The sequence below is a fragment of the Odocoileus virginianus genome, chromosome 10, assembly GCF_023699985.2.
Source record: "Odocoileus virginianus isolate 20LAN1187 ecotype Illinois chromosome 10, Ovbor_1.2, whole genome shotgun sequence".
NCBI classification, from domain to species: domain Eukaryota; kingdom Metazoa; phylum Chordata; class Mammalia; order Artiodactyla; family Cervidae; genus Odocoileus; species Odocoileus virginianus.
Genome location: NC_069683.1, coordinates 11,309,547 through 11,325,540, shown reverse-complemented (window position 1 = coordinate 11,325,540; position 15,994 = coordinate 11,309,547). Strand labels below are relative to the sequence as shown.

The 15,994-nt window shown below is 38.0% G+C and overlaps 1 protein-coding gene across 2 annotated transcripts in view; it reads left to right on the top strand.

Annotated features, from left to right (window-relative positions):
• Positions 1-880: 880 nt before the first annotated feature.
• Positions 881-15,994, top strand: part of LOC110125208 (doublecortin domain-containing protein 1) — a 101,032-nt gene continuing 85,918 nt past the window's right edge. The window contains exons 1-4 of one of the 2 annotated variants that reach the window (XM_070472986.1): positions 881-1,000; positions 5,416-5,597; positions 11,526-11,624; positions 14,966-15,065. In XM_070472986.1, the coding sequence (XP_070329087.1) occupies positions 965-1,000; positions 5,416-5,597; positions 11,526-11,624; positions 14,966-15,065 (417 nt within the window). In that variant the 5' untranslated portion in view covers positions 881-964. Of the gene's footprint in view, positions 1,001-5,191; positions 5,598-11,525; positions 11,625-14,965; positions 15,066-15,994 lie in introns of those variants that run through there. The other variant, XM_070472985.1, reaches the window with a different exon arrangement.

The following is a 15,994-nucleotide window of genomic DNA, read 5'->3' as shown; positions in this document are numbered from 1 at the left end:
TTGAAATTGTAAACTTTAAACTTTCACTTCTATCTAATTTTATTCTGTCATTTGTCACAAAGTATAGCTTGTTCCGTTTTCATTTTAAAACATTATTGAAGTTTGCTTTGTTAGTGTGTGGAAATATTACAAATGTTGCAAGAATTATTGAGAAAGACACATTTCCTGTTAATAGACTAAAATGTCTATAAGTAAGTGGTCATAGTTATATTCACTAGTTTTAGCAGTCAGATACTTTATCCTTATTTGTTATTTAAAATATTTTACCTAGAAGTTCATAATCTGTTGGTGATGTAATGACATCTCCCACACTGATTACATCCATGTTGGTTTCTCTTTGAATGTCTAAAAAGTTTTGTTTGAATTTTTTCTGTTAGTATGTTATTTATGTCATTGTTATCATAAATTGACTATTATTCTACTTTGCCTTTTGCCTCAAATTTCACTGTTGATTATAACATTGCCCATTTTTCCTGATTTTTAAAAATGTATTCTTTCATTTAAAATTACTTTTATTTACGTGTCTTGTTGGGGCTTCCCAAGTGGTGCTAGTGGTCAAGAACCTGCCTGCCAGTGCAGGAGATATGGGAGATGCGCGGTTCAATCCCTGGGTTGGAAAGGGCCCTTGGAGGAGGAAATGGTGACCTGCTTCAGTATTCTTGCCTGGAAAATTCCACGGACAGAGGAGTCTGGCGGGCTGCAGTCCATGGGGCTGCAAAGAGTTGGACATGACTGAGCGACTGAGCACATGTCTCTTGTACACAGTAAATATCAGACTTTTAAAAATTCAGAGTTTTTGCCTACCTAATAAGAAATACTCAATGATTATTTTATAGTGATATTTGATCTTGCTAAATTCTTTGTCTTTTGTTTTAGGTGGGCCATAAAACATAAAGGGACGAGTAAGCCAGGCCAGTGGAAACATTCCAGAGTTGAAAATCCTCTCTGGAATAAGCTTACCTACATGTGGCCAGTCCTTCCCAGTGGTCAACTTAATGAGGTACTGTTTAGCATAAGGACATTGTTGTTGAGACTTATTTTAAGGTCCAGTATGTGATCAGTGTGTGTGAAAACATCCATGCAGTTTTTGATTTATAGTTGCTAGATGCAAGTGATCGATTGATTCTGTCATTCCATCAGTTAATTAGAAAGAAGTATTTAAGTCATCAATAATGGGATGGATATGAAATTTATTTCTTGTAGTCTGTCAAGTTTTGTTTTATACATTTTGAAATTTGGTTCTAGACACACAAGTGTTCAGAAATATTTTATCATCCAGGTGAATTAAAACTTCTGACATGTAGACCCTCTCTAGCTCTAGTAAGCTTTTGAATTATCCAACACTAATAGAAATATCTTTTGTTGTTTTAGTTGCTACTTGCCTTATATATCTTCTTTTTATCCTTTTAGTTTTCATATTTGTACATTCTTCTATTTTAGGATGGCTCTCCAGTTATCAGCATACAGTTAAGTTTAAAAAACAATTTTGACAATCTTTATGTCTAAACTAAGGGTTTTAGTATTTTCTACTTATTGTAATGACATATATTTAGATTAGTTTGTATCTTTTCTCTGTTTCATTTGTCTCCAATGTTACATCTCAGTCCTTCCAACTGGGATTACTTTCCTTTTGCCTAATATATGCTGTTGTTTTAGTCATTGGTATCAAACAGTTTTTACTTAGTTTATTTAAAATATTATTTTTATATTTTCTTTTATGAAGCAAATTTATTTTTCTTTCAAATTATTAATTTTCTTTTCATCTTTATGTAATGTGCTAAAGTTCAAGTGTGGGCCAGCCCATGTTGTGAATTCTCAATGAAGATTTTTTTCTTCCACCCAGAGAAAATGTTTGAGATGGTGTGTTTTACTTACAACCACCTGAGAGTCATTCTCTCTGGTTTGTCTTTTCAATGAAATTTATCCTTTTGTGATTCTTGTTTTCTAAGAGGAGTTCTCCTGTTAGACTTTCCAGGGCTGGGCCCTGAAATTTGTTTCCTGCACCCTTTCTCTCAAGGCCATGGAAGCAGAAATTTGCTGGGTTTGGAAAACTCCCTCATAGTAAAATTCAGTTTTAGCACTCTACCTCTCTGGGTCTCTAGTATGTCTTGCTTTATTGCTAGGTCAGTGATATGTTCTAAAAGATTTTTTTTTAATGTATCACTTTTTTAGTTGTTTTGTCACATTTTCTGGTCTCAATCTAGTTTTTTCTTTGCCTTTAAATCACAATTCCCTGTGCTTCCTCAATGATTGAAACAATGAGTCTCAGAGCTTTAAGGGAAGGACAGATGTAGGCTGAAACCAAGAAGTCATTGCCTAGGGGCCCAAATATGCCCTTATACTTAGATTGTGGTGAAGCAACATCTGGGCTTCCCTGATGGCTCAGAGGTAAAGAATACACCTGCCAGGACAGGAGCTTCAAGGGACACAGGTTCGATCCCTGGGTCAGGAAGATCCCCTGGAAGAGGACATGTCAACCCATCCCAGTATCCTTTCTGGGAAAATCACATGCAGAGAGGAGCCCGGTGGGCTACTGTCCATGGGTCACAAAGAGTCAGACACAACTGAGCACACAGAAGCAACAGTCTAGAAAGTTGAGGGGTTTTTGTTGTTCTGGTTTTGTTTAGGAGATAAAGGAGGAGTTCTTAAAAATACCAGGGGCTGTGGTTTGGGTAGCCTGAGCCAGGGGCTAGATGAATGATGTGTCTAAGATTCAGGGTACAGCGTCGTGAGGGCCATCATGGAGCCAAGGGTGGAGGGATCGCGCAGAGACAAACAAGCCCAGCATAGGCCAAGGGAAAAACTGTGAGTTATGTTAATTGTAGGCTTTTCTTCAGAGGGTCAGAAAGGGCAGAGGCTAAAACCAAGAGAAGCAGAAAGGATAACTTACTTCTCAGCTGGAGGTGGCTAGGTGTCAGCAGGTGGCCCAGTAGCCAACGAGAAGAGGCACAGGTCTTAAAAATCAAGGCCAAGTACCACATATAGACCGTGAAGGGCTTCCCGTAGCTCAGATGGTGAAGCATCTGCCTGCAATGCAGGAGACCTGGGTTTGATCCCTGGGTTGGGAAGATCCCTGAAGTAGGAAATGGCAGCCCTTCCCAATATCCTTGCCTGTAAAATTCCATGGACAGAGGTGCCTGGCAGGCTACAGTCCATGGGGATCTCAAAAAGTCGGACACGACTGAGTGACTAAATTCTCCTCTATAGACCGTGAACCCCTTTTCCCAATGGTACATGGTGTTTTGAACTTTCATCCATACCCAGAGATCACACTGAGGAAAGGGAAAGGAAGGGTATATCCTTGAAAAGAAATAAAGTTTTGATAAGAAGTTTAAATGTTTAATTTGATTAAATATGTATCAAAAAATACAGTGCTAAAAACAAGGCAACCAAAAAAAGGCTTTTCCAGCTTGGCAGAAACAGGGGACACTTCTAATTGGAATATCAAGATTCCCTCCCACCTAAGGGTGATAGGGATGCCTCATAAGGAAGTGTACTTTCTTGGAAAGAGAGAAAAAGGTAATTATGGTAGACTTCACATATACTGTGCTTATATATATTTTTCAATATAGTATACAGGTAGAGTAATTTAGTTAATTAATTAATTGACTTAAATGGTGAATGGTAGTTATATTAGGAAACCTAAGTTAATCATGTTCCTTTTAACACATACCTTTTAAAACAATAACATCGTTACTGTGTGTGTTAAGTTACTTCAGTCTTGTCTGACTCTTTGTGACCCTATTGATGGACTGTAGCCTTCTGTCCATGGGATTCTCCAGGCAAGAATAGTGGAGTGTCCTATTCACCATGTCCTCCTTCAGGTGATCTTCCTGATGCAGGGATCGAACTTGAGTCTCTTATATCTCCTGCATTGGCAGGAGGGTTCCTTACCTCTTTGCCATAGTGCCATCAATAGTCTAAAATTTGACAACTAAATGATCTTGGGAATGAAAATGGATTACCTCACAGTTCTCTAGGCATTTAAACAGGAACAGTAGATTTGGGGTGGAAGAAGTCCCTATAGTCCAACAAAACCCTGACCTTGGCTTGTAAACCAAACAGAAAGGACTAAGGCAACTAAATTAGATAAAATGATAACAAATTGACCATGCATTTCAAAATGACTCAGCCTAAGAGTCCTCTTATTTCTTGAAATGTTTGCAGAAGAGAAAAAAAAATATTTACCAAGCAGGGAACACACTTTGTTCTCAGTCAAATAAAATTCACTCTACTTGACTTCAAGTTTGAATTCATCTAATATGACGGATTTCAACATAATTGACTTTTTAAGCAAAAAGATGATTTTATTCATTTGTAATTAGGCAAGCTTAATTTTTTTTCTTGGAAAGACTACATATAAATAGACTGTAATTAGGAAATGTGACATTCATCTTGTGGGGTTCAGAACACTTTGATCACTGTAAGCGTATATGTTAATTTTATTCCAGATTTAATCTACTGGCTTTATTACTTATCTAACCACTATTTATTGTATATTTAGGCAATGGAGACAGAACAAGAAAAGAGAGACATGATACCTACCTTCATGGAGCTTACAGTTTAAGATGTATGAGGCTGTGTGTCAAAAAGAAAAGAACCAAATATATTCTTCTTTGCCAAATAAATGTATTTGTGGAATACTCCATTAAACAGAGTGGGATGAATGAGATGATAAGGTTTAAACAAATTCAGATGTTTCAGTTGTAGAATTTGGTTACTTTGCATTCATTCATTCATTCATACATTTATTTATTTATTCATGTATTATTCAAATATCCCTGGTGTCTCAGATGATAAAGAATCTGCCTGCAATGCAGGACACTTGGGTTTGATCTCTGGGTCAGGAAGATTCCCTGGAGAAGAGAATGTCAACCCACTCCAATATTCTTGCCTGGAGAATCCCATGGACAGAAAAACCTGGCTGACTCCAGTCCAAGAGTCAGACAGGACTTAACAACTCACACTTTCACTTCCAAATATATTCTTCTTTGCCAAACAGATTTAGTTTAAGATGATATTTGGGTTGTGAAACCACTTTTCATACAGTCTTCCTTTTTTCATGTTGACTAGAGATATTTTATACAGAGGCCAAAAAAAAAAAAAAAAAAAATCCAAGTTAACTCAGTTCTGTATTTCCAGAATGATGTTTCTCTGAAAGGGAAAAAATCTTGCATGTAGTAACATAACACAAGTTGTTCATGCATTTAAAAAATTGACATCTTTCCTCTTTATTAAAATAAAACATTAATTAGAATCATCTGGAACATCTTAGGTGCCCAATACATGATGATGAATGTTTGATGAATGAATAAAAGATTAAAGGTATAAACAAGTGTGCTTATTTTTAAAATATATACAGAAATGACTCTTCCTGTTCACTTATTGTCAATTTTTTTGTCATTCTTTCTGAAGGAATTTGATTGGCCAATAGAAGGACTGCTTCTTCCAAACAGTCCTCCCATGAAGAAACCCATCCATAAGGCACCAGAGCATTATGTCCCTGTGAGACTCAGAGTTTTGCGGAATGGAGACAAGAACAAAGCCAGGGCCCTTATTATAATCAGTCCAGACATCTCACCTGGGCGGAAAGTGCAGTAAGAACAACTTGTTCATATTTCTCATCAAGCATACTTTATGATTTCTACAGATTTTAGTTGTCTTGATTACAAGAGTTTTTTTTCCCCCTCCCTGGGAAAATTCTATTTGTTCTATTAAAAGGTTTCTGTATTGATATCTGAAAGTGTCAACTACCAATTGGCACTTGTCATCTGCCTCTACAAGGATTAAATCATGAGTGACTGCAGTTGCTGACTTTCAACACTCTGTGAAAGGAGTTCAGGGTGGAGAGCAGAAATGAGACACTCTGCGCTCTGGGTAAAACTGGCTGATCAGGTCTGCGGATAGACATCTTCAGAAGACGATTTTATGAGCGTAATCTTGTATCACCTCATATCTAGAAGAGCACTAAAATCGTTCATAATGACATCTGCTCCTCATGACTAGCAATAACCTTCTGCAAAAAAATATGTGCATGATTATAGGTATTCTTCCTTCACCAGAATCCCATCTAGACTGACCTGTCCCCCTACCTGTTTGGAGCAGTTTCTCAGATATCTGAGTTGCGGTCTCCTGGCCTATCATCCTCATTTTGCCCTAAATAGAACTTAGCTCACAACTCTCAGGTTGTGCTTTTTTTTTCAAGTCGACAGAGGTAAAAATAGATGCTGAGATTCATTTAGTGTCTTTTATTTATTTATTTGATTTCCTTTGGCTGTGCTGGGTCTTTGTTGCTGCCGGTGGACTTTCCCTAGCTGCGGAGCGCAGAGGCTGCTCCTCCTTGCGGTGTGCAGGCTTCTCATTGCGGTGGCTCCGCTGTTGGCAGAGCACAGACTCTAGGCATGTGGCCTTCAGTAGTTGCCGCTTTCAGGCTCTAGAGTGCGGGCTCAGTGGTTGAGGCACACAGGCTTAGTTGCTCTATGGCTAGATTCACTTAGTTCCTATATCAGGAACTGAATTTGAGTTGATTCAGGCTGGCCATGGGAGAATATAATGAGTTGCAAATAAATAGCTCTGATGAAAAAAGTTGTCTGATCAGTATCTATTTTGAATTAGCATTGTTATTTGCATTCATTAATGTATTTTGAAATAACTGAGCTCGTTAATTAATTGCTTCTTAAATATAATTTTATAATTTCTTATTTAAGTTTGTATTTAGTTATTGTTTACATTATTTATTTAAGTTATTATTACAGACAATTCTTTAGATTTACACCTTTGGAATATTTAATGAACAAGCATTTGCTAAGTTGCTAAGTCACTTCAGTCGTGTCTGACTCTGTGTGACCCCATAGACGGCAGCCCACCAGGCTCCCCCACCCCTGGGATTGTCCAGGCAAGAGCACTGGAGTGGGTTGCCATTGCCTTCTCCGATGAACAAGCATAGCTTTACATAATCTATATTCTTGCCTTGAAATAGCATTTTAAAAGTGTACCATTCTAGAAAAGCATCAATTTCCACGTTAACTTATGTTACAAGGTCGGTCTAAAATCTTCTGAAATAGCCAGTGTTTCTCCAACATTAGAGAAAAGTCACCTGCTATATTTTCATAATATTTTATGACAAAAGAAATCACAGATCAGTGCAAACTCTGATGTAAAGAATGAGTTAAACACATTGTTTCTAATATTATTAGCAGTGATATTACCTCTTGACCTTTCTTTTGATATGTTTAGAATATTTGAGGCTGCTGATAATAGTTTAATATTACTTTCTTCACATTGATTAAAGATACTTCATACATCGCTGAACAATGAGTAACATTCAGATTGGCTGTCCACTGAACTGCCTGTATAGATGATAAAGTAAAAAATTAATCTTGACTAAAGTAAAGTCAACCCTGAAATTGAAATCTTTGACGCATTCATTTCATAATTAGTTCATTCTACTAAAATGTAAAATGTGAGGGTAATGCTCCTCAAGTATATATGACTTTTTTTAATATGAAAAACTAACAAATAATTTCTGTCCTTTCCTATATTTAACTGTGTCTCAAAATTATATACAGATTTGATCTGACCAATTTATGTTTTTAAATACATGGTTCAATCTGGTGATACAGACATAATTTTAGAGATTTATTACTTTGGACAGCTATTCTAGTAAAGAGTATGTGAAACTCTCTGCTATGTTCATGGAAGAGTGTATCCTGGCTAATCAAATATTCACTTTGTTCTCTACATGAATTACTGGAGTGGGTTGCCATTTCTTTCTCCACTACATGAATTAATTATTCCTAAATGATTAAAATACGCTGGCATACACTTGACATTAAAACTCTACTGAATATCATTTAATTTTCCTTCACTGATTCAGAAAATTCTCTTCAGGATCATCAATAGCATTCCTCTAACTTCTCTCCAAGCTCTATGTAGGTGCTGGTAACAGAAGATTTAATAAGGAGTGTTTTGGCTAACATTACAGGGTGACTGTGTTGCCTGGCTCCAGAGGGCACTGTTCACATATTCTCTGTGAATAGTGTCCCAGAGTTGTGAAGGTGGAAGCCTTGCTGTGCTACTTTTAATATATCCATGCAACATGTCTCTTCTGAAAGAAATAAATGCCAATGACATGTAAGCATACATTACTTGCATTAACCTGAGACTTACTTATAAGAGAGTTGGGCTGTTTACTGTCTTCACCGGCAAAATCGGGTTAGAATGATGAAACATAGGTCCATTTTAACTGAATTCTGCTCTGAAGTGAAATGAAAGTCGCTCGGTCGTGTCTGACTCTTTGCCACCACATGGATTGTACAGTGGATGGAATTCTTCAGGCCGGAATACTGAGTGGGTAGCCATTCCTTTTTCCAGGGTATCTTCCCAACCCAGGGATCAAACCCAGGTCTCCCACAATGCAGGCAGATTCTCTACCAGCTAAGCCACCAGGGAAGCCCAAATTCTGCTCTGGTAGCATGCTATTCTTTAATTGTTTACTAATTCATTTTAGACAGCTTTGAGGGAGCTTTTGTTGTTGGTTCCTCCATCTACAAAGGAAGATCATACAGATACTGAATTGTCATGATCTTAGTAACAAGATCTTCTCCATTAGTTCTTGATAACAGTGTCAAGTTCGTATAAATTAAGAATTGTGATTTCTTATGTCTCAGGTAAACTTCATCTCTCAGAACCTTAAACAAGGAAAACTTTATAATTTTAAAATATAAATGTTTTAGTGAATTGTTAAAGAAAGGCTCAGCATAAGTTATAAACTACATATTATATAATTTCAATGTATAGAGATATTACTTATTAGTAAGTTAGTAATCTCTCAAACTCCTTAATACAGCTTTTAAGACCCTTTATGAGACCATTACAGTATACAAACACATATATATGGAATTTAGAAAGATGGTAACGATAACCCTATATGCAAAACAGAAAAAGAGACTCAGATGTATAGAACAGACTTTTGGACTCTGTGGGAGAAGGCGAGGGTGGGATGTTTCAAGAGAGCAGCATCAAAACATGTATATTATCTAGGGTGAAACAGATCACCAGCCCAGGTTGGGTGCATGAGACAAGTGCTCGGGCCTGGTGCACTGGGAAGACCCAGAGGGATCGGGTGGAGAGGGAGGTGGGAGGGGGGATCGGGATGGGGAATACATGTAAATCCATGGCTAATTCATTTCAATGTATGACAGAAACCACTACAATATTGTAAAGTAATTAGCCTCCAACTAATAAAAATAAATGGAAAAAAAAAGACCCTTTATGACCTGTTTCCATATATTTGTCTAGCTCTTTATCACCACTACCCCCAATTCTCATTCCTAAATCCTCTCAACTTCCAACACCTCTCATTTGCCTTTTTAATAAAGGTATATTGAGAATGAGCTTGGACTTCATTTCTAGTTGTTGACTCTAAACTTGACATCCCATCCCCACCCCTGAGTTACCTGTAGCTTCTCTGAACTCCGTTGCTCTGACTACTATGGGCTTTTCACCAGGGTTGCTTCTGCCATTATCTGTGCTGTGATTATCTGCTTATGTCTTCATCCATGAGAGAGAGAACAGGGCCGGTGTGTTATTCATCCATATATGTGCTGTCTGCTATGGTCATGGAACTGTGTGTCTCAGTTAATCAATTATTAAGCTGTTTTATTCACCATGATTCAAGGCTCACAAATTTAGTGCTAGTTGAATGAGTAAATGAATTCATGGTTAACTACACTTGATTGGACTTTCTTGGTGGCTCAGACAGTAAAGAATCTCCTGAAATGCAGGAGATTTGGGTTTGATCCCTGGGTCAGGAAGATACCCTGGAGAAAGGAATGGCTACCCACTCCAGTATTCTTGCATGGAGAATTCAACTGACAGAAAAGCCTGGTTGGCTATAGTCCATGTGGTACCAAAGAGTTGGACATGACTGAGTGACTAACATAACATTTTATATTTGATTAAATTTCAAATCAATGAATAAATGAATAACTATATTTAAACACCATATCTTTTGTTTAATATAATATGAAGATTCTAAAACTACAGAACACTGTCTTACCTAAAAATTTGAACAATGTGTATTCCAATTCTTTTTCTATGATCATCATTATTGATTCTTCATTAAAAACATTTTAGGTTTGGATTGATACTGAAACAGTATCTGAGTAACATATGAATAAACATATGAATATGAACAGTGTATGACTAAAACATCAAAGGAAAAATGAATGTAATCTTTGCATTTTCTTCAAAGTTGATAAATTCACATCTTGAGTGTTCAACATTATTGTAAAAGGATTCAGATATTGAAATTTTATTTTCACATATAAATTATTCATAGTATAAATGTTTGTGAAGTTTAATATTTAATTGTGATAGTATTTGAAACCCTATTTTTTAAGAAAGGCATATTTTTTAGGGTCAGTTCAGTTCAGTTGCTCAGTCGTGTTTTGACTCTGCAACCCTATGGCCTGCAGCGCATGAGGCCTCCGTGTCCATCACCAACTCCTGGAGCTTGCTCAAACTCACGTGCATCGAGTCAGTGATGCCATCCAACCATCTCATCCTTTGTCATCTCCTTTTCCTCCTGCCTTCAATCTTTCCCAGCATCAGGTCTTTTCTAAAGAATCAGTTCTTCACATCAGGTGGCCAAAGTATTGGAGCTTCAGCTTCAGCATCAGTCCTTCCAATGAATATTCAAGATTGATTTCCTTTAGGATTGGCTGGTTTGGTCTCCTTGCTGTCCAAGGGACTCTCAAGAGTCTTCTCCAACACCACAGTTCAAAAGTTTCAGTTCTTCAGAGCTCAGCTTTCTTTAGGGTCCAGCTGTCATACCCATACCTGACTACTGAAAAGACCACAGCTTTGACTAGACAGACCTTTGTCGGAAAAGTAATGTCTCTGCTTTTTAATATGCTGTCTAGGTTGGTCATAGCTTTTCTTTCGAGGAAAAAGCGTCTTTTAGCTTCAGAACTGCAGTCACCATTCACAGTGATTTTGGTGCCCAAGAAAATAAAGTCTGTCACTGTTTCCATTATTTCCCCATATATTTGCCATGAAGTGATGGGACCGGATGCCATGATCTTAGTTTTTTGAATGTTGAGTTTTTAGCCAGCTTTTTCATTCTCCTCTCTTACTTCATCAAGAGGCTCCTTAGTTCCCCTTCACTTTATGTCATAAGGGTGGTGTCATCTGCATATCTGAGGTTATTAATATTTCTCCAGCAGTCTTGATTCCAGCTTGTGCTTCATCCAGCCCAGCATTTTTCATGCTGTACTCTGCATTATAAGTTAAGTAAGCAGGGTGACAGTATACAGCCTTGATGTTCTGCTTTTCCAATTTTGAACCACTCTGTTTTTCCATGTTCCATGTCTAGTTCTAACTGTTGCTTCTTAACTGTTGGTTTTTTAGGGTAAATCATGATAAATTAAAACTTCATGATTTATTCACATACTATAACAAGCTGAATGATAATTGGCAGTGTATCCTGACATATCAGTCTAATCTTGGATTGTTTTTTCCAGATATGTTGGCCCTGAAAGGAAAGGGAAGGTGAAAAACTTTGTCACTAAATATTCTGATGCAGAAACAAACCAGACTGGATTTCACCAGCTTTTGGAGAGGTAAACAATAGCCTAAATGCAAAGGTGTACTCCATTCAAGTGCCTGGATGATTATAGCACAAAATACATATGTACCTACATCAGAAAACAATTGTTAATGTAATGATTCTGGAGTTTTTTCTGTGAAGTTTATAAGCTATTGTGAGTACATTATAATTAATATCCTCCCCCCCAGAATTCTAGGTCTTGTGATTTTCTCCTAGTTTCTGAACTACCAACTCTATAAATATAAATTTTTCCCATTAAAAATATTTCACAATTTTATAGCACTTTGGTTTGAATTTATTTGTATTGAGGACAGAGTAGTTGTCTATTTAAATCACTTTATAAGTGTTAGTAATCTATATCATGTTTCTGAAGTACATTGTAATTTTTCTTTTGATCAGTATATTTTTACCCACTCACTGAGCATCTCAGTCTGTTTCTTCCCTGTTATTCTATGATGATGCCCTCTCAGGAGGCCATATGCTGTAGTAAAAAGACCCAGAGAGTTTTAGGTTTGAATTTCAGCTTTTGAACTCACCAATTTTTTGACCTTGGGCATTAGGCTCAGTTGCATCATCCATAAAATGGGCTTCTCAGAAAAGGTGTGAGAATTCAGCAAGAGAGTATATATGAAGTGTTTGTAGTGTATGGTCTGTTTTAACAATATGTTGCTGACTTTTATGTGTCAGATGCTTTGCAGGTATCCACACATTTAATCAATATTAATTAATTAATATTAATATTAAAATCAATATTAATTAATAAATATTAATGTACAATATCCCTATAAGAGAAGTACTGCTCTGCCTACCTTTTACAAATGGGGAAAATTAGGCTCAGAGAAGCTAAGTAGCTTCTCCAAGGTTACAGAGCCTATTCATGAGAAGGCTTGAGTTTGAACCCAGTCAATTTGACTCCAAAGTCCACATTTCTTTTTTTTTTTTTTTTCCATTTATTTTTATTAGTTGGAGGCTAATTACTTTACATCATTACAGTAGTTTTTGTTATACATTGAAATGAATTAGCCATGGATTTACATGTATTCCCCATCCCAGTCCCCCCTCCCACCTCCCTCTCCACCTGATCCCTCTGGGTCTTCCCAGTGCACCAGGCCGGAGCACTTGTCTCATGTACCCAACCTGGGCTGGTTATCTGTTTCACCCTAGATAATATACATGTTTCAATGCTGTTCTCTTGAAACATCCCACCCTCGCCTTCTCCCAGAGTCCACATTTCTTATTAGGCACTTAAGAGTCAGTTCCTTTCTTTTCTCTCCATTGATGCTGGCTGGCACGTGAACTAGCTAAAGGAATTCAACACAGAGGAAGCAGCTAATCTCTAGCACAGCCACTCAGACCAATTAAATTCAGCACTATTAAACTAGGGTTTCCAAGAACAGGAGGAAGAAAAATCTGCCAACTTCCTATTCAGTCTCTTCTCCCAGCTATCCTAAAACTGGATACTGCAGTAGTCCAAAATTCTCCCAGGAAAATGTGAGTGGGAGCCGGTTATGATGATGGTAACTCTCCTTAGGTCATGCTTGGATCTGGGGTAAGTGGCAGAACCTTTGGGCAGCATCCAGAGAAAATTAAGGAAATCTTTCAATTGGGATCAATCTTATTACAGTCCCCCCTTCTCCACCCATCCCTCCACCCCGACAACTCCTATGAATGAGAAACCTGGCCCAGGCCTCACCAATCCATCAGCCTCCAGGGTTGTGACAGGAGAAGCAGAGACTGAGTTCCCACTGGCTAATTTCCTTCTAAGACCTCTCAGAAAAATGGAAGCCTAATTACTGACTTAAATGTCTTTATGCCATCTAAGGAAATAAAGTTGAGAAATGTTTTTCATACAGCTGGGTTTTCTTGATGAGCACAAAGTCACTTCTAACTCATTTACCATAGACAGTACATTTTAATAAAAAACAGCATTCTTTCGGACATGCCCCATCATTCTGTTTAGCTCTTCTTCCCTTCCCCACAATTCCACCTCCTTACCTCTGCCGTAAATGACTATATGAACTCCACCTCTCCACCTCAAGCACACCTTCCACTTTTCTGACAGTTCTCTTTCTAAAAAGCAGATCCGACTGCACCATTTCTCTGCCATAATACCCCTAATGGCTTTCTGATACTTATGGGATACAGGTCACGTTCATTAGTCTGGCATCCTAAGTGGTTCCCAATTGTTTCCTATCTTCTTTAGCAGCTTTATCTGGCTCCACCTCCTGTCCACAAACCCAGCTCCAGCCATGTAAAACTTCTCTGCATCCTAACTCTATGTGGTGAACTCCTGTTTATTCATCAAGGTCCACCCCTAAAGGTCACTTCCCTAATTGAATTGAGGCTTCCCTGGAGGAATTCGTTGTTTTTCCTCTGTGTTCTCACAACACTCTGGCCAGGTGCCTGTGACAACTCCGTTAGTTCATGTTACACTTTAGTTACCAACCAGTCTTTCCCCCTGACTAGAGAGGGAGCCCCCCAGGAAACAGGGCAACTGTATCATTCATCTCGATATCCACAAGGCTGGCTCAGTGCTTGTTTGAGGGGGGAAAAAAAATCACTATTGAATGTTTAACCTGGCGAAAAATTCCTATTCGAAAGGGACTTAAAGGGCTGTTAGGAATCACTACTGGTGGAGAGAGATGAGGACCTACTGGGTGATGGATGTAACTTTGGAGAAAGAGTAGAACTTCAACAGCAAAAGCTGAGTAAGGTGTTTTATATGGAAGCAAGAACAAGAGAAAAGACCCACAAATAGGAAAGTGTAGGGGCATGTTGGGGCTTTCCTGGAGGCTCAGATGGTAAAGAATCTGCCTGCAATGTGGGAAGAATCTGCCTGCAATGCATGAGACCTGGGTTCAATTCCTGGATTGGGAACATCCCCTGGAGAAGAGTACGGTTACCCACTCCAGTATTCTAGCCTGGAGAATTCCGTGGGCTGTATAGCTCATGGGGTCGCAAAGAGTCAGACATGACTGAGCGACTTTCATTTCACAGGAGCATGTTGAGGAGTGAAAAGTCAATAATGATATATTTTTTTTTTAATTGCTTGTCGATCATGCTTGGCACTGTGCTATTAAGCACATTTCATAATCAACCCTTAATCGTCACAACAACCTTGACAGGTAAGAAATTTAGGCTTAGAGAGTTTAAATAATTTTTCCAAGTCCTACACCTGAAGAGGGGGAATGAAATTCAAAAGGCATCTGATAGATTCCAGGACTGAGCTCTCAACTGTCCCACAGTCCTGTAGAACTAGTTATAGTTAATGACCCACCTTGATTTCTTTGATTTACTCTCTTCTCTGCTGGAAACTTTCCACATGCAAGGTCAATTTTTGTGTCTATATTACAGGTGCACTGAAATTTTAAATTTACCTTCTGCAGCTCGGAGATTATTCAATGAGAAAGGGAAGGAAATCTTCACGCTAAAAGAACTTCAAAGAGATGAACTGGTAAAAACATGACCATGAAACTAGGAATATTAATATACTGGTACCATTAAAAGAAAAATATTTTTATATGACTTCAAGCACCATCTTTTCCTGTTTTTTTTTCTCACTATTATCTTAATTCAGCAACCATCAGGAAGTAATACAAATAGCTTATTGTTGCCTGCTTTCTATGTGTCAGGCATGATTTTCAGGGCTGTATATGACAGAACTCATTTAATGCTCATCACAACCACCTTATAAATAAATGAAGGCATAAACTGGAGAGAACCAAATTATTACCCACTTGTGATTTCTGCCCTGCTCTTTTAAGGAGGTAAATTCTATATTGTTTTTGAGGTTTTCAAAATGTGGTTATTTAACAATTTCTTCCTAAATGATAATTTCACCTTTTCAAAAAAAAAAAAAATCATATCTAGCTTCTCATACACTATTTGAGTGCTTGGGTTTACCAGGTGGCTTACTGGTAAAGACTATGCATGCCATTGCAGGAGACAAGGGTTTGATCCCTGGGTCTGGAAGATTACCTGGAGAAGGAAATGACAACCCACTCCAGTATTCTTACCTGGAGAATCCCATGGATGGAGGAGCCTGGTGGGCTACAGTCCATGTGGTCACAAAAGAGTCAGACACATCTTAGTGATGAAATGTTTCATCAACAACAATTTGAGTGATTAGAGAATGCTAAGAAGTGGAAGGACTTTAGTTGCCCGGCCTTTTCTCCCACTTACAGAATTTGAAGTATCAGTTCGAAAAGAAAACCCACTTTGATAGATGCCTGGAATTCTTTGAACAGAGAACCAAGCTTGTACCAAATTGTTAGAACTTGACTCAGCTCTGAATGTCAAGACCCCTTGAAAGAAGTACCCCTTGAAATTCAAAGTACCATTGACTAATATTAGAGGCAGCATGGCAGAGCAGAGAGCCTCTGT